General features: G+C 46.2%; 1 protein-coding gene across 2 annotated transcripts; it reads left to right on the top strand.

Moving 5' to 3' along the window:
* Positions 1-296: 296 nt before the first annotated feature.
* TRIM54 (tripartite motif containing 54) lies at positions 297-21,391 on the top strand. 2 transcript variants are annotated; one of them, XM_043469099.1, is made up of 9 exons: positions 297-828; positions 16,494-16,666; positions 17,190-17,361; positions 19,146-19,241; positions 19,922-20,155; positions 20,450-20,469; positions 20,585-20,709; positions 20,844-20,936; positions 21,239-21,391. In XM_043469099.1, exons 1-9 carry the CDS (start codon positions 661-663, stop codon positions 21,253-21,255), a joined length of 1,098 nt encoding a protein of 365 aa, XP_043325034.1. In that variant the 5' UTR covers positions 297-660; the 3' UTR covers positions 21,256-21,391. The 2 variants fall into 2 exon arrangements, with proteins under 2 accessions (XP_043325034.1, XP_043325033.1); XM_043469098.1 differs by having other exon boundaries at positions 299-828; positions 20,447-20,469.
* The last annotated feature ends 7 nt before the right edge of the window (positions 21,392-21,398 follow it).

Below are 21,398 nucleotides of genomic sequence, written 5' to 3'. Positions count from 1 at the left end.
TGGGCCAGTTCAGATTCTGTGTCACCACCTGGAAGAGGCACCCAGGCCCAAGCATGGGGGTCGGGGGCTCACAGGAGCCCTCTGAGTGAGAGCACCTCTGTTGCCCACCTCGGCTTCCACCACAGCAGTGAAGTTCACCCCACACTCGCTCTGGGGAGTCACCCGTTCCCGAATGAGTCAGGGTCACTCACTCGGTGACAGCTGTGGCTCGCCTTACAGGAGCTAAATTGGGAGTTGGAATGTCACACACACATGCTCCTTGTTCCCCACCCCCACGTTAAAAACTAATCTCCTCTCTGGGGAGTGAGAGACAAACAGCGCTGCCCGCAGAGTGGACAAGAGGGGTTTGGGAAACAAAAGGAGAAATTTCCAGGGACAGAGCCATTCAGGGAGAGAGGAAGAGAAAAAGCTACATGTGCCTGGCCAGGGTACAGAGCAGAAACTAAAGCGAGGCAAAGTGTCTGAAAACAGTTATCTAAGGACGAGGCAAATTGTTTTGAGGAAGGGACAGGAGACGTAGCAGAGCTGTTTCAGGAGTGAGCAACAGAAGGGAACACAAGGAGTCGGAAGACTGTCGAAAGTACACGAGGAAGGGTCCAGAGGCAGTGAGAGAAGGCCAAGACCAGGGCCAAGGCCAGGGTAGGCACAATCGCTGAGGGGATGAACTTCACGGTGGGTTTCAAGCCGCTGCTAGGGGATGCACACAGCATGGACAACCTGGAGAAGCAGCTTATTTGCCCCATCTGCCTGGAGATGTTCTCCAAACCGGTGGTGATCCTACCCTGCCAGCACAACCTGTGCCGCAAGTGCGCCAACGATGTCTTCCAGGTGGGCCGGGGCAGGGCCGGGCCGGGGCAGGGCAGGCTGGTGAGAGGCTTCTTTGTCAGGTCAGCGCCGAGCACCCAGAAGGTGATGGGAGGAAGGCGCTACAAGGTGGCTGGTGGTGGCTGTCCTGGCTGAAGGGCAGAAGGAGAGCCAGGGGTCCTAGCAGATCCCAAAGTAAGCATGAGTCAGCAGCTGCTCTGCAGGCTGGCGAGCATACAGCCTGTGCATGGACAGCCCTGGGATGCTGGTCTCTACAGAGAAAAGGAGACCCGCATGGAAACTGGACAGGGAAGTGATCCTCTAACGAGGCTGTGTGACAGTCTGTGCCAGACTCTGCATTCCAACTTGGAGTTGAGATTTCAAGAACAATGTGGAAAATCTGGAGAAAATAGCAATGAGATAATGAAACATTAAAAAATGAGAAAGGTCCATGATGACAGTGAAATTATTTGTATTTAAAGCCAAAGACTGAGCGCATCCATCTTGGGGGGGTGGGCAGGCAAAGTTAGACAGTGGACAGAACACTGGGAATTCTCCCCCACTAGAGGTGACATTTGTGTCCCTCCCCAGATTGGTGAGTCAAGAGACCTGCTGGTTAAAAGGGATCGAGGTCACTTAAGCGGGGAGAAGGCAGAGAATACATTTTACTTCCCCCAAACGGAACCAATTTTGGCTTGTGTGTGGTCACGGAGCAAAGCATAGCTAATCAAATTCACAGATCTCATTTTAGCTCCTGGTTTCAGAACTAAAAGCAGCACGTATGAGAATGGTTTATATAAATGGGCTTTCTTTCTTGCCCCATGCCCTGGTGTAGGTTCTAATAATCTCTAAAACAGAACAAAAATCAGGGAGAGTGAGGGATAAAGGCACACACAAACACACGTGTCCTTACCAATGAAGTAAAAGCTCAGAATAGACCAGAGCTGGCTGACTTAGTAGGCATGGCAGCGATAAGGAACATCATGAGCACGCAGTCTTCATCTGTATCAGAAATTATGAGGAAACGTGTTGAACACAGTAATTTTTAACTTAACCAAGAGAATGCTCCCCTTTTAAGTTCTTTGGGGGCAGCATGTTTGGGGGAAAATAATTGGCTGGCTGATTCAGGTCATTCTACAGCTGTGCCCACAACCTACCCTTTGTTGTCTGCTGTCTTCCCTGAGCTCAATGGTCTCTCCTGCCATCTTCCCATCGAGGCCTTTTGCCATCTCCTGTTCCTCTAAGTCTCCAAACCTGTCATTATTTGGCTCCAGAGAACCTCAGAGCCAGTGGTTTTCCCTCTCTGGGGTCTGATCATCCCGGGCATTCAGTCATGTACAACCCCACCGTCTTGGCTTTTTCCTTGGTCTGATTAAGTCTGAACATCCTTCAGGCTGAGATGCCAAACGGGGAATGACAGAAGGTTTTGCCATCCCGTCTCATGAATTTGTAGTTAAACATTCTTTCATTAGAGCCTGAAATATGTGAAAGCAAACTTTTGAAAGTGAAGGTAACATGTTCTATAAAAAAAAGAGTGGTCAGAATATTAAAGTGCATGGCACACAGTATCACTGGGCAGAGGGACGCAGGGAGGGTCCTATATATGGAAACTAGACGATGTTCATCCCTGAGTCGGGAAGATTCCCTGGAGAAGGAAATGGCAACCCACTCCAGTATTCTTGCCTGGAAAATCCCATGGACAGAGGAGCCTGGCGGGCTACAGTCCACAGGGTTGCAAGAGTCAGACATGACTTAGCAACTAAACCACCCCCAGAAGATGTTCCAAGTCAGTCTTCTGTATCCAGACACACTGTTTTGGTTCCCTGAAGGTCTGGAATACTGATCTGAGCCCAGAGAGACTTGGGAATTGTTTGGGTCGAACCCTGTGAAGAATATTTGGGAGATAACATGATTCCCAGGGCTTCAGGATGGTTCTGTGGATCTGGACTAATGTGTATCTTTTGAAGTACAGGGCACCCCTAGCCCTCCAAAGAGAGAAGAGTGAAGCAGGTCATTTCCTTGCTGCTTTATTTGGGATGGCCTGGTGGGAGGCTGACCCAGTTTTTTGGCTGCACTTATGTATATACATCTCAGCAGACCTCCCTCTGAAAGATGAGCATATTTAGTTTTTTCACACATTGCCTCCACATTTTGACAACTCTAGGCATAATCAGATACTGTTTTCTAAGTATGGGGACCAGAATAGGACTTCTATATCTTGAAACTACTTAGGAAGAACACACTTAGAACATTGCCTAGAAAGTTAATAGGACTTAGAAAAGTGATACCAGTATATTACACACCCACACACATATTTTTTTCAAACACTATAAGAATGTATATTATGAAAAGTGAATCTTCACCTTCGGCCCTCTCATTCCCTTCTCCAGATGGAAATAGCCATTACCAACTTTCTTGGGTACCCTTGCAGAAATTTTCCATGGTTAGGTACACATTTGTGTGTGTGTGTGTGTGTGTATGCACATATTTAAGCTAAATTTATCCTATATCTGCCTTGGTTTACTCTCTTGGCTGTTGTTCCATAGCCACACATTCCAATATGCATCTTCCTTTTTAATGGCTATATAGTGGTCCATTGTTATGACTGAGTCACAGTCTATTTTACCCATGCTCTGAAACATTTAGATGATGCTCCATGTTTTGCTGTCCTAAAAAACTACTGTGATAGACAACAAAAAATAATTTGGAAGGAGAAACTTCCCTGGTGGTCCAGTGGCTAAGACTCTGCACTCCCAATGCAAGGGGCCTGCATTTGATCCCTGGTCAGGGAACAAGATCCCACATGCCCCAACTAAGACCCAGCATAACCAAATAATTTTAAAAATACTAAAAAAATAATTTTGATGGATTGTGACCTTAAAACATCAGGTTATAAGAACTGACTCATTTGAAAAGACCCCGATGCTGGGCAAGGTTGAAGGCGGGAAGAGACGGGGATGACAGAGGATGAGATGGTTGGGTGGCATCACCGACTCAATGGACATGAGTTTGAGTAAACTCCGGGAGTTGGTGCTGGACCGGGAGGCCTGGCATGCTGCAGTCCATGGGGTCGCAAAGAGTCAGATGCAACTGAGCGACTGAACTGAACATCAGGTTAATAAAAGAGTCAGGAAACAAAATTTTAAAAATTAAAATATTTCTTTGAGGTAATTACTTGCTGGTCCAGTGGTTAGTCCACTCTTTCACTGTTGAGGGCCTGGGTTCAATCCCTGGTTGGGGAATTAAGATCCCATGGCGGCACCAAAAAAAAAAAAATTCATTGAAAACGTTGAACAGTATTAAAGGTTTGGGAGGAAATTATCCATAATCCCACCTTCCCCAATGCAATTGTTTTCATGTTTGCATATTATGCTCTTCTCTATACATATTTTTACATAGTTGCCATCACAATTTAACTCATTTTCTTTAGAGCTGTGATACAGTTCTCTTTCTCTCTCCCTCTCTCTCTGAATTTAAACAGAATAAAACACCAAAACACCACATTAACCCCCTTTAATTTCTCTCTTTCTCTTTCCCCACACTTGCACCCACTCAGCTACCAAGCATTTTGGCTAGGGGAAAGCTGTCGGTGTGGGAATTTGACACAAACATCTTCCCATGTGTTTCTGAATTTGTAAACTCTATTCCTTCCTAAACTGCTTTAAAACAGCCTGTGGTTTATTTTTATACCTGCCCCCGCTTCACTGTGGGCACTTGTTTATGAGCTGCAACCTGTTGTAATTTAACAGACAACCAGAAGGCCTTGTGAGAAGGTTGTTCAGAAACAGCTTTTCTGGAGGGTGTCCATTTAGGGAGAGAGTTACAGAGATGGGAATAGCAAGAAAGGGGTCTCATTCTGTCATAAAGGGCAAACTGGGAAAGAAATGACCTCTTTTATTTCATCCCAAATTCAAGTTCCTTTTTTCTTTCTTTCTTTTTTTTTTTTTTTAGGATTTAGGTTGCTTTGGGTCTTAGTTGCAGCATGTGAGATCTTTCATTGTGGTGCACAGGCTCCCCAGTAGTGGTGTGCAGGCTCAGTGGTTGTGGTCTGCAGGGCTTAATTGCTCCATGGCATGTGGGATCTTAGTTCCCCGACCAGGGATCAAACCCTTGATCCCTGCATTGCAAAGTGGATTCTTAACCACTGGACCACCAGGGAAATCCCCCAAATTCCAGTTCTTTACAGTCTAATTGTTAGGGCTGCTGTCATCAAGTACAGGCCAGCTGGTGAAAACCCTACACAGCCTTCCTCTTCAGCCACTTCCACCTGCTGCTGAGGGGCCTGAGATGTCCCCTCCCCAGCCCAGACTTGGGCAGGTCTCTTTTATGGGGAACTGGTTGATTGAAATTTTATGAACTATGTTAATCTTGTAGCAGGCTTAGGATCTTATTTGAGGAAAGAAACTGGATTTACTGGGAAATAAAATCATAAACCGAGACTCAGCACTCCTGGGCTCTAGTCCTACCAGTTTCTTCCTTAATTGGCCATGACTGTAAAGCAGGTTGTTTCACCTCTTCAAGCCTATTTACACACACCTGGATAAAGAGGAGCTTTAAGTTGCTGTTTAACATCCTTGTAATTCTCACAATCCAATTTCACAAATTGAAGAAACATCATCATGTATTTCCATTCTTTCAGGACTTTGCATTCAGTTACTAGTGTCCTATCTTGGCTCACTCTTTTGTTTTGTTTTGTTTCTTCTTTTTCCTGGCTGCACCACTGGCATGTGGGATCTAAGTTCCCTGACCCGGGATCAAACCCACTCCCCCTGTACTGGCAGCATGGCGTCTTAACTGCTGGACCGAGTAGGAAGTCCCGTGGCTCACTTTCCTGCTTACCAGGCCTCTTCTGAGCCAGCCTCCTTTCACAAATCCCTGTGTCACGCTCACTGCTAGGCTCTGCTGGGCAGAGCAAGCTCTCCCATCAAAACCCCTCCCCCACCCACAACTCAGCTTTTGCTGACAATGTCTGGATTCTTCTAAAGGTCTTCAGCTTGCTTCAAATGTGTGGTCTTCTGCCCCTGTTTTCCCACAGTTTCTCTAGTATATTCTGAGGTTCTGTCTCAGAGGACCTGCATGGTTCACTATTCATCATTGGCCAGGCCAACAGTTTAGGGGAGATAGCTGCCAACAACCCTCCTTACATCCTGGGCCAGTATCCCAAATCAGCGTCACTCTGGGTAGCCAGGAAAGATGGAAAACATTCTGAGAGAAGTGTAGATTCAATAGAAGAACTGCATTCACAGAGCATCTTTCTAGATGGAATGTTTCCATTGGATGCTGCAGACCATCACCAAAGAAATACAGCTTAAAAGAGAGACAGCTCATGGCTTCGGCAATGTTTCCCCCACCCAACTCCAACACCCCAATTCCTACCTTCATAATAAAGGACAGTGCTCAATTTCTCGATGTCAGTGAAAATAAAGATGTCATTTTTCCCATCAAGGTTCACAGAACCCTTGAATTCTACTCATTTGGGGAGCAGTGGCCCCCAGGTTTAAGTCTCCAGCGTCACAGGCACCAATGTCTTCCCAAGCACCGGTCTTGAAAGGTCTGATTTTTTTTTTACTCCCTCCTCTCTCCGGCAGCCTACTCACATCCACGCGATTGGCCAGATTCCATCTCTGGCATCCCTGCTCTTTGCAGGGTTTTTTGTTTCTGAGGGCAAGCCGGTGACAGTGCTTGTACCTTGCTTCTGATCTGTGTGTCTATCTGGCCGGATGGACTCTTGGGAGATCTTACTTCCCTGACCAAGGGCGCCCCCTGCAGTGGAAGCGCAGAGTCTTCACCACTGGACCACCAGGGAAGCCTGGGCCTTTACATCAGAAGCAATGGCCAGTCTTCTCTCCCATGTATCCAAATCACTTCTGTTAGATTAATATTCACTCTGATTTTGTCTCTCAGTTTAGAAACCTTGCCTACAAAATTAAGTTCAGCTCTTTACCCTTGGATTCAAAACCCTCTAAGGTTTTACAATTTTTTTTAAAAAAAGCCCTTCATGGTAAAAATCTACCTTTCAAGTTTCCTCTGTCCCATGACTCCTCTATCTGTAATTTGAACTCCTATAGTATCTTTGGTTTCCTAAAACTCTTTCTAACAACCATCTCCTGCTTCCTGTCTACCCTGTCTTCAAGTGGTATTTTCTTAAACACTTTCCTTAAACTAACACAGTTTTTTTTTTAATTTTTTAGATAAACCCTTTTATTTATTTATGCTTCTCCAGGTTGTTTAAAACAACAAGAACAACCCCCTTAATATAACTGACAGTCCTTCTCTCCTCACCCTTCCTTGGGCTGAGGGGTAGTTAATGGGGAAATGGCCCCCAGGGTTGAGGTTGACCATAAGAACCCCTTAGGGATGTAACGAAGTGATGGAGCCTGAATACCCTGCAGGAGATAGGGCATCTGTAGTGTATGAACTAGGGAGTAAACTAACATAGGTCTGCTAAGTATCTTTTCTCCTGTTAATGCTTCTGGCATTCTAATACCCCCTGTTCACTCACGGCAGGATTGAGCATTGTATTTTTAAAAAGTAAACATTTATTTCCCCAAACATGAGGTCTTTGTACAAAATTTCAAAAATACATTTTTTTAAAAAAGAAGGAAGGAATCACCCACAATTCTATCACTCAGTGGAAATTATTGCAAAAATATTTAGTTTTCATTTTATGCATGTTATAAAGTAATTCATGGTTTATACAAAGAAATTTGGGAAACGTAGATGACTACAAATAAGAAATTTTAAAATCCTATAACTCCCATCACCCATTTCAAAATTTGGATCCTACTGTCTATATAGACTTACATCCTGCTTTTTTCATGAGTCTCTGCCCATGTTAAGAACATGTTAAAGATAGTTGCATTGTGATACCATTGTAACTCATTTAGTCTTTACTATTAAATAACTGGGCTTCCCTGGTGGCTCAGGTGGTAAAGAATCTGCCTGCAGTTCAGGAGCCGTGGGTTTGATCCCTGGGTCGGGAAGATCCCCTGGAGGAGGGCATGACAACCCACTCCAGTACTCTTGCCTGGAGAATCCCAATGGACAGAGGAGCCTGGCAGGCTACAGTCTGTGGAGTCAGACACAACTGAAGCAAATAAGCAGCAGCATTAAATAACAAGCATGTTAACTATCTGAAAAAATAGTTTTACTGTTTATTCTGGTTACAAAAATAGTACAGCTGTATTATGAATTTTTTTTTCTTTTTGCCTGCTCTGGGGCTTAGTTGCAGCATGTGGGATCTAGTTCCCTGACCAGGGATGGAACCCAGGTCCCCTGCATTAAGATCTTGGAGTCTTAGCCACTGGACCACCAGGGAGCTCCTGTATTATGTAGATTTTAAGCCTCATAAATAATATAAAATTATAGAATGTATAAATCCATCTAAACACACTAGGGCTATTTCAGAGAAGATGGGATTTCAGGAACTATTAATATCAAACAGGAAGAGGGCATTCCAGGGACAGCTAGAGGAAGGCACAAACGAGAGATAGTGGATTCAAAACAGGGACATGGTGACCTGCAAGACGTGAGAGGAGAAGGTTGCTATAAAAACTAACAACTCCCTTCGCCCACACTGGTCAGTATTCTTACATAAATATATCCATTAAGGCTCATTGCTCAGAGAACATCAGCCTTTGAATGGAGCTACTGCTAAGTACAAATCCTCATTTTAGATCTGAGGAAATTTGAGCCATAAGAGAAATTGTTTTCCCAAGGTCATAAATGGTAAATCCCAAACCATATCTTCAGATCACTGCTACTTTCCCTATGTCATCTTGCATTAAATGCTCTCAATTAAAATACAGAGATGCTACCAAGAATGGGGAATAATTTTATCTGCATATCTAGTACAGATGACTTTCTCAAGGTAGTCACTTGGCATTTGCAAACCATTTAGGATGCAAGACACACAAGTTTTGATTATGGGAGGGAGTTAGGAAAGGGTTAGAGCAAATGTCCCAGACTTCATTCTCTGTCATCTTCCTGATTTTTGCCAAAACTGTGTGCACCACTTGTACTATGCTTGAGTATTTCTACTTAAAAGAACTCACTTTGGGGACTTCCATGGTGGTTCAGACTCAGAGCTCCCAGTGCAGGGGTTCCTTGGTCAGGGAACTAGATCTTGCATGTACCAAGAACCTGCATGCCGCAACCAAGATCTGGTACAGCCAAATAAATAATTTTGTAAAAAAGAACTCACTTTTAAAGATGAAATATTTATAATTCTAAATGACAAAATCCACGAAAAATCACCAGTTTTATAGGCTGGTTATTTTTTTCTAATATACGTTAAGGTAAACACATAAGAGGGATTACCTGGTATCTCAGTGGTAAAGAATCCGCCTGCCAATGGAGGTTCAGTCCCTGGGTTGGGATGATCCCCTGGAGAAGGAAATGCCAACCCACTCCAGAATTCTTGCCTGGAAAAATCCCATGGACAGAGGAGTCTGTTGGGCTACAGTCCATGGGGTCGCAAAAAGAGTCAGACACAACTTAGCGACTAAACACCAAACACCTAAGAAATGTTTGTGTCCATCCCCAGGCCGCCTGAAATCTTCATGACTGTTCTCAGTATGTATACCACATTTTGGGAAACAGTGCACACTCGGGTAGCACAGTGAGGGTGTCTGAGCTACATAAGCTAGCAACACGTCATGCCATGAGCTAGAAGACTCCGAAAATCCAAAAGAAAAACTTTACTGTTTATTAGTAGTCAAGTTTAGCCCTAGTACCAAAGGACATATATACACACCACATACACATTTCAGGGTCTACTCTAGCAAAGGAAGTTGGATGTGAGGTTGGGTAGGGGAAACACTGCTGAAACCATTACAAAAAGGAAGAGGTGAGAAAAAAAAAAGGAAGAGGTGCCCTCGAGGTTAGGAGGAAAGCCAACCAGAGGTAGAATATGGCAGGAGGAGTTGAGCTGTGGAACAGGGGAGGACTCCGGAACCCGGGGATGAGTGGCAAAGCTGTGCTCAGCTGTGGCATCTACTCCAGGGAGCAGTGCCAGCCTGTGGCCAGAGAGGAGTAACCCTCCCCCTAGCCTACCCTATGTGCTCTCTAGCTTCCAAGAAAGGTGCTCTTCAAACAAGGGACCGAGGTTGACTGTCTAAGCATTGATTGCTTCTCAAAGGCCCTGGTCCTGGGAGAAAGTTTTAGCCAGGATTAGCCAGTGGGATGAGCCACCAAGGAAATTTCTTTAACAGGTGTGGAAGCGGTGATGAGGTACCGTGCCTCACCAGCCCACCTCAGGTCAATCTCTGGGGTGAGGACTCACTGTGGGGAATCTGAAGTAGGACCCTTGACCAAGATAACCCAACAAGTCTTGATTACTTTTTCTTCTCTTTTGTAGCACTGTGGTAAAGTACACATAAAATAAATATTCACTATCTTATCCATTCTTAAGTGTGCAGTTCAGTGGCATTAAGAATATTCACATTGTTGTTCAACCATCACTACTGTCCATCTCCAGAACTCTCATCATCCCAAATGGAAACTCCATACCTATTCAATAATAACTCATTTCCCTTCTCCCAACCCCTGGCAACCACCCTTCTATCTCTGTGAGTTTGACCATTCTAGGTACCTCATATAAGAGGGGTCATACAGTATTTGTCCTTTTGTGACTGGTTCTTCTTTAATGAAGGAGACTATGCTTTCTTCTTAAGTGAACAATGCAAAGAAATAGAGGAAAACAGTAGAATGGGAAAGACTAGAGATCTGTTCAAGAAAATTGGAGATACCAAGGGAACGTTTCATGCAAAGATGGGCACAGTAAAGGACAGAAACAGCAAGGACCTAGCAGAAGCAGAAGAGATTAAGAAGAGATGGCAAGAAAACACAGAAGAACTATACAAAAAAGGTCTTAATGCCCGGGATAATCACAATGGTTTGGTCACTCACCTAGAGCCAGACATCCTGGAGTGTGAAGTCAGGTGGGTCTTAGGAAGCATTACCATGAATAAAGCTGGTAGAAGTGATGGCGTTCCAGCTGAGCAATTGAAAATCCTAAAAGATGATGCTGTGAAAGTGCTGCACTCAATATGCCAGCAAGTTTGGAAACTTAGCAGTGGCCGCAGGACTGGAAAAGGTCAGCTTTCATTCCAGTCTCAAAGAAAGGTGATGCCAAAGAATGTTCCAAGAACTGCACAGTTCTACTCATTTCACTTACTAGCAAGGTAATGCTCAAAATCCTTCAAGCTAAGTTTCAACAGTACATGAACTGAGAACTTCCAGATATACAAGCTGGATTTAGTAAAGGCAGAGGAACCAGAGATCAAATTGCCAACATCCATTGGACACAGTAAAGCAAGGGAATTACAAAAAAAAATCTACTTCTGCTTCATTGCCTACACTAAAGTCCTTAACCCTGTGGATCACAACAAACTGTGGAAAATTCTTAAAGAGATGGGAATATAAGACCACCTTACCTGCCTCCTGAGAAATCTGTATGCAGGTCAAGAAGCAACAGCTAGAACTGGACATGGAACAATGGACTGGTTCAAAATTGGGAAAGGAGTACATCAAGGCTGCATGTTGTCACCCTGCTTATTTTTATTTGCAGATTATATCATGTGAAATGCTGGACTGGATGAAGCACAAGCTGGAATCAAGATTGCTGGGTGAAATAGCAACAATCTCACATATGCAGATGATGCCACACTAATGGCAGAAAGTGAAGAGGAACTAAACAGCCTCTTGATGAGGGGAAAAGAGGAGAGTGAAAAACTTGGCTTAAAACCCAACATTCAAAAAATGAAGATCATGGCATCCGGTCTCATAACTTCATGGCAAATAGATGGGTGGGAAATGGAAACTGACAGATTTTATTTTCTTGGGCTCCAAAATCACTGCAGACGGTAACTGCAGCCATGAAATTAAAAGACGCTTGCTTCTTGGAAGAAAAGCTATGACAAACCTAGACAGCATATTAAAAGCAGAGACATCACTTTGCTGACAAAGGTATGTTTAGCCAGAGCTATGATTTTTCCACTAGTCATGTACGGCTTTGAGAGTTGGAGAATAAAGAAGGCTGAGCACCGAAGAATTGATGCTTTCAAATTGTAGTACTGGAGAAGACTCTTGAAAGTCCCCTGGATAGCAAGGAGATCAAACCAGTCAGTTCTAAAGGAAACCAACCCTGAATATTCATTGGAAGAACTGATGCTGAAACTGAAGCTCCGATACTTTGGTCACCTTATTCGAAGAGCCAACTCATTGGAAAAGACCCTGATGCTGGGAAAGATTGAAGTCAAGGAGGAGAAGGAGGTGGCAGAGGATGAGACGATTACATAACGTCACTGACTCAATAGACATGAGTTTGAGCAAACTCCGGGAAATAGTGAAGACAGGGAAGCCCTGGGTGCTGCAGAGAGCCAGACACAACTTAGTGACTGAACAACAAATGTTTTCTTCATTTCTTTAATTGAAATTGAATTGTTTGTTGAAGCAGTTCTTCCAGAAGGTACCTTTGTCCCTTGTCATGCTTTCTTTTCCATTTCCTTTTTGTATAATCTTGGCTTGCATCTCCTGTTGGATCTCTTCTGTTTATCAGTCCTCTTTAAATAGGGATAGCTTTATCTGGTACTGAGGGTAAATTCATCACTCAACCCTGTTGACCCTGGCTTCCTTCCAAAAGCAGACTGGCTCTCTGGATGTTGTCATTGGTTTGTAATCTCTGTTTACCTCTTTGGCTTCTTGGATGAATAGAGGGGTATGACATGGCTTAGTAGGCAGTTGAGTGTCTCAGTTTGGTTATGTTGCCTCAGAATATTTTTCACACAAATCTGATGAATTATGATGAATTATCTACCATGGGGGTCTGTGTAGCCATGGGAGGAGGTCTCCTGTGAGATTTGAACTATCTCTCCACAGACAAGAAGGTCACTCTGGTTGCCAGCTTGCACTCTGTGGCACACGGGGTTTTGGTATGATGAGTCATCTTCTGTTTATTTCTGTTGAAATAACTTCAATCCACAGCTGTGCAGTTGACTTTTAAGCTGTCCTCTCTTTCCTATGTGAAAGGTTCCTATATGAAAGGATGATGCTTGGTCCTTCATGACTCTTTTACTAAAACACTTCACCTAAGGCTAAGGGAGAAAAATGTTAGCTTTGGGCATCATTCTTCAATGCACCTAAATTTTATTGTATCTGACAATGTAGTATAATGATTATTCAGAGTATAATGACTACTCTGACCCTGAGGTCAGAGTGCCTGAGTTCAGATATTGATTTTGCTACCAACTGGCTGATGACCATGTGCAAATTTATTTAACTTTTCTGGGCTACAATTTCCCATCTTTGAAATGGAGCTAATGATATGAAAATGAAATGAATTAATACAAATAAAAGGATTTAGAGCAAAGCCTGGCATAAACTAAGTGTTCAATAAGTGTTAGACTTGTATATTTCTTACTATATTTCTTGTAGTCCAGGTTAGAGGGTAAATGTTCATCTCCTCCACCATCTTTAAAAAAAATATATTTTTTTATTTATTTATTTGGCTGCTCTGAGTCTTAGATGCAGCACACAGGATCATTCGATCTTCGCTGGGGCATGTGGGATCTAGTTCCCTGACCAGGGATGGAACCTGGGCCCCTGCATTGGGAGCTCAGAGTCTTAGCCACTGGACCACCAGGGAAGGCCCTTTTCCACTGTCTTTACAAGAAATTCTTGAGGGTTAAATTCAAGAATGTGTAGAAAACCCCTAGCACAGTGCTTGGCACATAATAGGTCCTCAAAACATGTGTTGACTGTTAAATAATGAGTATGGAGGAAGGGTCCAGTGAGGGGCAGAGGTTAGCAGAAGCTTTAGGAGTCTGTCTTTGCTCTGGGTCAAGACTATAGAATATGCCCCCTGGACTTCCCTGGTGGTCCAGTGGTTAAGAATCCTCCTGCCAGTGCAAGGGACACAGGTTGGATTCCTGGTCTGGAAAGATTCCACATGCCACAGGGCAACTAGGCCCATGCACCACAACTATTGAGCCTGTGCTCTAGAGCCTTTGAGCTGCAACTACTGAAGCCCATGCACATACAGCCTGTGCTCCGCAACAAGAAAAGTCATTGAAATGAGAAGACCACACACCACAATGAAGAGTGCTCTGCCCTCTGCAACTAGAGAAAACTCAAGTGCAGCAGTGAAGACTGACAGAGCCAAAGATAAAATAATTTAATTATATAAAAAGTAATACGCCCCCTTCCTCCCATTCAGACACTGAGCAGATTTAAATGCTTGCCACCAGCCAATCAAAGAGAAGTAAGATTCCAGGAGTTTGCAGGCTTAGAGTTTTTCTAACACCACCTTGCTCACTTGGATTCTAAATACTGAAAGATAATTGTATCAAGCAAACAAAGGGCCAGCGATCTCACACTTTAGCCCAGTCTTTAAGCTAAACTTAACAATATTCATACAATTCCAATTACTAAGAAGGATTTATGTTTATTTACACAAACACAGCCTTGGGATAATCTCAAGCTAATCTTTTTTAGCTTTATGATGGGCTGAAATGTTAACTTCTTATAATTTTCAAGAAATTCAGCCAAGGGCTTCCCTCTGCTGGCCAATGCAGGAGACTCGGGTTCAATCCCTGGTCCAGGAAGATCTCACATGCTTCCGAGCAACTAAGCCTATGCACCACAACTACCGAGCCTGTGCTCTAGGGCCCGGGAGCCACAACTACTAAAGCCTAAGCACTCTAGAGCCTGTGCTCTGTGACAAGAGAGGCTTCTGCAACGAGAAGCCTGTGCATTACAACTAGAGAGTAGCCCCTCTTGCCACAACTAGAGAAAAACCTGCACAGCAACAGAGATCAAGCAAACCCCAAAATAAATAAATAGATTAAAAAAAAAAAAAAAGAAATCCCGCCAAAATGTGATAAGGATTTGGAGAAGTTTATAGAACCCAACTGTGGGAAATACATCTAAACACACAAAGTCACAGGTGACTACCCTCTCCATCACTCTCTAGGATTGAGTGTTCTTCCAGCCAATTAGGATTAGGTTCAGCTGTAAAAGACAGGAAACCAAAAATAACAGTGACTTCAAGTAGGTAAAACTTTTTTTCTCTCCAGTGAAGGTGGGCAGTCCAGTTCTACCTCATCAGAGACTCCTTTTATCTTGCCATTCTCGGCATGTGGCTACTGCTTGGCTCTAGATGGCTGCTTCAACCTGCGCCATTTCATCTTCATTCCAGTTAGCAGGAAGGAGAAAAGAGAAGTAGGGCATGCCTTTCACATTAAAGATACTTCCTAGAAATTGCACAAAACATTTCTATCTATATCCCATTGGCCAGAACACAGTCACCTCATCACGCCCAGCTGGAAGGGAAGCTTGGTTGCATGGTCTTTATTCTGTGTGTCTTACTAAAAGTCTAGGGTCTCTATTATTGAAGTAGAAGAAGAAGTGAATATTGAGGAACAACAAGCAGTCTCCACCAGTCTTTCATCTCTACTTATCTCCCCAGATTGGTTCTTTCTCTTCCCTGCAGACCAGGCTTCTCTGTTCACAGTGTCTGACCCCTCACACGGCCCCCTTGTACAGATTTTGGGATGGCCACAATGTCGGCTCTTAGCTCAATTCCACAGGTCTTTTTTCAGTTCAAAAGCTGCACATGGTCTAGTCACCTCAGCCTCTGTGTCTCCATTCCAATTTCCTAGAGAGAAAAACTGGTCCTATTGGGTCAGGTGATCATGTCCTCAATTCTGAGCCAACCCTCTGCGGCCTCAGCCATGGCAGGGCTCTCCCTTTTAGGACAGGATTGAACAGGTCCTCTCAGGGGTGTAAGTGGGAGGAACTGGTAATCCCACCTGGTGAGTCTTCCTTCCAAGCTTCCTCCTGTCATAACACCCAGCCCACTGGATGCAGTTTGTCAGTTTGCTCTTCCTGAGGGCAAGGATAGTCATCTTTTCCCCAGAGCCTAGCAATTACCTGGCACACTCAACTTTTGTGGTAGAGTGAATAATCCAGTCTAGTCCTTAATTGTGCAGAGGTTGAATGCTTGCCCAGACATGCACGGTAGGGCACGACAGGAGCAGCATGGGAACCCAGGAACCCTGATTCCCTGTGCCTGGAGAGATTTCCCTGGATTACCCAGCTCTATGTGTCTGCTCTGTTGTTCAGCATTTGTCTCTGTGCCCCTGCCCGGGGTTGCAAAGAGTCTCCCCCAGACGTGGCCCACAAGAGCCCTAGGCTGGAGGCTATTGGCTACACTGCTCAGAGTCCATTTCCTTTCTTGGTCTTCCTGCTGAGGTCAACAGCTCCAAGCTGGGCCCCTTTGAGGAGGTCTTGCCCTGACAAGGCCTGATCAAGCTAGGCTCTGGATGCAGGGACACTCAAAGGGGTGGGCTGAGTAAGGAGACAAAGATGGGAGAGATTTCCATGGCCACCCACCTGGGGCTGCTCTCAGAGGAGCGCCCAGCCGTAGAAAAGAGTGGGTGGGAACTTCCTTGGCCGTCCAGTGGTTAAGACTATGTGCTCCCAGTGCATGGGACACAGGTTCAATCCCTGCTTGGGGAACTAAGATCCCACATGCCATGCAGCACACCATGGCCAATAAAAAAAAAAAAGAGCTGCTGCCTCCCCCTCCATCACTGTCCTACTCCCCAGCCCCTGTGACCTTCCCTCCCGCCCCCTCCAGTTCCCCCATAACTCACTGGGCCTTCCTCTCACGCTCTCTGCACCCACAGGCCTCGAACCCTCTGTGGCAGTCCCGGAGCTCCACCACTGTGTCTTCAGGGGGCCGTTTCCGCTGCCCATCTTGCAGGCACGAGGTGGTCCTGGACAGACATGGCGTCTACGGCCTGCAGCGGAACCTGCTCGTGGAGAACATTATCGACATTTACAAGCAGGAGTCCTCCCGGTGAGCTGTTAGGGTCTCATTTCTCTAAAGTGCAGGGCCTGGGACAAAGCAAGGGAGCCCATCAGGGCCAGCAGGGAGAAGCTGAAACGATCAACCTGCCTCTTCAGTTTAGTGATGAGAGGAGTGGACCTGAGAGGAGGAGGGACTTGCCCCCAGCTCGGTAGGTCACCAGCTCAGGCGGCCTCTGATTCCAGGTCAGCACTTCCCCCTCTTCACCTGGGAGGGGCTGGCCATCCACCAGCAAGGTCCTTGCCAACCCTCCATGACCTCCCTCCCGTGGGACTTCCCTGCCCCCTGGAATAGAAACTACTCTTGGATCTAGGCCTCCTGCACCCTGGATGTAGCTCTGTTCCTCAAGTGAAGAGGAAATCACCCGCCTGCCCAGCCACAGCAGCAGCTGTTGGGGCACAGAGGGTGTCAGTGGCTGGTGGAGGCGGAAGGAAAAGTGCTCAGGGGGCTTCACACGCTTGGCCCCCCTGCCTGGCCCCTGATCCCCCCTCCCACCCTGCCCACTCCCCCGCAGTCCCCTGCATTCCAAGGCTGAGCAGCACCTCATGTGCGAGGAGCATGAAGACGAGAAGATCAATATCTACTGTCTGAGCTGTGAAGTGCCCACCTGCTCTCTCTGCAAGGTCTTTGGTGCCCACAAGGACTGTGAGGTGGCCCCACTGCCCACCATTTACAAACGCCAGAAGGTATCAAGCAGCAGAGGGAGAAAGTATGGGGTGGCGGGAGTCGGGGGGAGCGGTGGGGATGCAGGATGGGATCTCAAACTGCAGCCTCTTACTCCACTTGACTTCAAAGGCAGGCAGATCAGGGCTGAAGTCCCAGCTCAGAGTGTGACCTTGGGTAAGTCACTTGACCTCTCTGGCCCTGACGTTCTTCCTCACTTGTAAAATGGGAATGAAAGTGCTTACACCTGAGAGTTGTAAGGATCATATGAGAAAAGGATGCAGTATGGTGAACTCTCAAGGCCATCTCACTGTCATACAAGTAGATTCTACATAAAACATTATTTAAAAATTAAGGGATTCCTCTGGAGGTCTGTCTGGTGGTTAAGCTTCCAGCGCAGGGGGCACTGGTTCAATCCCTGGTTGGGGAACCAAGATTCCACATGCCATGCAGTATGGTCAAAAAAATAAATTAATCAGTTAATTTTAAAAATAATAATTGAAAAAATAAAATAAAAATTAAATTAGTAGACAGGTAGAAAGTAAAGGAAAAAGAAAAAGAAAAAAAAGAAAGGAAAGGAAAGCTCCAAGTGTGGGTGAGGTAGGGAGAGAAGGTGAGGGAGTGAGATGTGAACAGAACCCTGAATGATAAGCATGGGAAAGGTAGGATTTCCCACAGGCAAATTATTACTGAACTAGACAGATGAGATTATGCCTACAAACTCCTGAAACTTGGGGGACCTACAACAAAGACCCCCAAGGATCACAGGATACACTGGAATCCCAGGAATCCCTAGAGTGGTCAGTTGTGCCACCTGGCTTTTGACTAAAGCAAATGCAAATTCTCCCTGGTGGAAAAACCCTCAATTTAGGCCTTGGGTTTTTCTTGGATTAAGATCAACATAAGATGAGCTCACAATTGAAGATAAACAAAGAAACGTACTCATGAGTGAAGTCAGCAGAAACAAAATTTTCAGATTTAGACCCTTAAGAAATTAAGATACTGGTATTATTAAAGAAGGTAAAGTCAGCTTTGTATAAAATGCTTTAAAAATGGAATTTAAAAATAAGCAATAGTAGACTATCAAAAGTGCAGATTTGACAAAGAACCAAACAGAGCTTTTAGAAATGAAAATATAATTGTAGAAAACAAAACATTCAAGGGACGAATTAAATGACAACTTCCTCTCAGTAAGAGAGGACTGGGGAATTCCCTGGCTGTCCAGTGGTTAGCACTCTGTGCTTTTACTCTCAAGGGCCTGAGTTGGGGAACTAAGATGCCACAAGCCACACATCACGGCCAGGAAAAAAAAATTTTTTTCACATAAAAAAATTTTAAAAGGGAAAGAGAGGACTGAAAAAATATCTTAGAATATAGCCCTGGGAGATGAGGAGGTTGGAAATGAGAAGGTCTAACATATATCTAACCAGAGTCCCAGAATGAGAGAATAAAGAGAATGGAGAAGAGGCAATATTATCTTAACAGATAATCCTGAAGACCTTTTCAAAATTGGTGGATGATAAAGCACGCAGCCCAGTGCCTGGCATTTGGCGGATATTTGGTGAATGTCTCTTCCTCACTTGGTGGTGGAGGACTTCCTCTCTCCACTTCCAGAATTTATAGACTGTGCTTCCAAACTTCTTGAATGGTTCCAAACTCTCTAGATCTCTCTCAGAATTGCCCTGAGGATGCCCTGATGGTGGAGTGGAGGGGACAGTCCTCTCCTGGGTAGCCCTGGACAGGGAGGGAGGGACTTAGCTCCAGACCAGGTCCTCCAGCCCTGAGTGCTGGCCTCTGTGTGTGGCAGAGTGAGCTCAGCGATGGCATCGCGATGCTGGTGGCCGGCAATGACCGTGTGCAAGCAGTGATCACACAGATGGAGGAGGTGTGCCAGACCATTGAGGTGAGCCTGGAAAGGGAGGGAGGGAGAGTTGCTGGGCTCCTGGAGGTGAATCACAAGTGGTAGAATGTGCTTACCCAGGCTGCTAGGTTTGAATCCCAGCTCTGTCCTCCCCTGTGACTGGTCCAGTGACTTGACTTCTCAGTGTTTGGGTTTGCTTGGTTTTAACTATGTAAAACAGTGATGATGAGAATGATATGATGGCTACCACCATGGAGCTTTTTGAGAATTAAGTGAGATAATATATATAAAAACCAGAGTCAGAGAATTAGGCAGCAGCACTCATGAAACTCCTTTAAATATATAGTGTTATTTTCTGAGAGAGTAGATCTTAAAAGTTCCCATCACAGGGAAAAATTTTTGTCCACTATGTATGGTGTTGGATGTTAATTAGACATATTGTGGTGATCAATTCACAATATATACAAATATTGGATCATTATGTTGTACACCTGAAGCTAATATGTTGTATGTCAATTAAACCTCAACAAAGTATTATTACTGAAAAGATCTGGGAACCAGAAGCCCTTGGGTGGAGTCTGGTCTCTGCCACTAATTTGTGGTTGTAATTGACAGGTCACATCTCTTCTTGGCTCCCCGAGACTTCCATTAAGTGGGGAGTGGGACAAGTAGCCTGGTGCTCTCCCAGCTATGAGGTCTCATCCTTATTCCTGGTTTTTCAGGAAAACAGCCGGAGGCAGAAGCAGTTGCTGAACCAGAGGTTTGAGGGCCTGTGTGCGGTGCTGGAGGAGCGGAAGGGTGAGCTGCTGCAGGCGCTGGCCAAGGAGCAGGAGGAGAAGCTGCAGCGAGTCAGGGGCCTCATCCGCCAGTATGGAGACCACCTGGAGGCCTCCTCTAAGCTGGTGGAGTCTGCCATCCAGTCCATGGAGGAGCCGCAAATGGCGCTCTACCTGCAGGTGGGCCCTGGGGGGAGGCGGAGGCGGGCGGTGGCAGGCCACCTAATGGCTGCAGTGGGGGCCTTCGCACTGGGAAGCCGGGTTCAAGTCTTATTTCTGGCACCTACTTGCCCAATGGCTTTGGGCAAGTCACCCTCTCTGTCCTTTTTTTTTCCTTAACAAATTGGGACATGCATTCTCCCCCCCCCCACCCCGCCCCCGGCAACCCGCAGGACAGTGGTGGGCATCAGAAATGGGATATTGCCGGAGGTTGGCACAGTGCTTACTCTCACTCTCCTTTCTTCCCTGCAGCAGGCCAAGGAGTTGATCAATAAGTGAGTAGGTGGAGTGGGAAGGGAGAGGAAGGGGTGGGCGGGGACTCCACTGACAAGGGTGGGAAGGGGTTGGTGGTACTGGGAGTCTCCAGCTGAGCCGCTGTGGCTGCTGCAGGGTCGGGACGATGTCGAAGGTGGAGCTGGCCGGCCGGCCGGAGCCGGGCTATGAAAGAATGGATCAATTCACCGTGAGCGTGGAGCATGTGGCCGAAATGCTGAGGACCATCGACTTCCAGCCAGGTGAGGAAGACAGGATGTGAGGAAGCGGTCGGCCGCTAGGACTGGGAGTCCAGACCCTCTGGGTCGGGGAGGGATGGGAGTAAGACGGCCAGAGAATAAGGGACCCCAACTCACCCAGCCTTCTCCTGGCCTAGGCACTTCTGGGGAGGAAGAAGATGAGGAGGTCGCGGTGGAAGGGGAAGAGGGCCACGCAGGACCAGAGGAAGAGCGGACGGATGGGCGGGAAAGTGAGTGTGGACATCGGCGGGGTCTGGCGGGGACCCCCTTCCACCGTCGGGCCATCGTACTCTCCGGGGCATCAGGGATCGCTTGGCACCCCTACTCCCAACCTCAACCAGGAGGGGCGCGCCCCCTAGCGCGCCGGCCGAAGTACAACTTTCTTTAACACTAACCATCTCTCTGGGCTGGTGGGAGACCGGGTTAGGTGGGGCAGTGGAGGAGAAACCCTCCTGCCTGGAAAACGAGTGAGCTGGGCTTCGGAATTGCCTTGCTTCTTGGGAGCGCCCGCCCACTGAGCTTTCTTTCCCAGGCACAGGCCAGCACTGACTCGCTCCTGTTGCGGATCCTGCGCACCCGGGTCCTGGCGCTCGGATGGTAAACGACCTGAGCAGAGACCACAGTGCCACCCAGCCCGGCGCCCCGCCGCGGGGGAGGGGCTCAATAAAGAGCTAATGCGTCCCGACCCGCAG

This window comes from Cervus canadensis, chromosome 5, assembly GCF_019320065.1.
Source record: "Cervus canadensis isolate Bull #8, Minnesota chromosome 5, ASM1932006v1, whole genome shotgun sequence".
Taxonomy (NCBI): Eukaryota; Metazoa; Chordata; class Mammalia; order Artiodactyla; family Cervidae; genus Cervus; species Cervus canadensis.
The sequence above is the reverse complement of the archived record's forward strand: the minus strand, read 5'-3'. Positions and strand labels throughout refer to the sequence as shown.

Coding starts and splice junctions, on each gene's coding strand:
- TRIM54 (XM_043469098.1), top strand. CDS start 661: ATGAACTTCACGGTGGGTTTCAAGCCGCTGCTAGGGGATGCACACAGC. Junction 16,667..17,189: donor TACAAGCAGGAGTCCTCCCG/GTGAGCTGTTAG, acceptor ACTCCCCCGCAG/TCCCCTGCATTCCAAGGCTG. Junction 20,710..20,843: donor GACCATCGACTTCCAGCCAG/GTGAGGAAGACA, acceptor CTCCTGGCCTAG/GCACTTCTGGGGAGGAAGAA.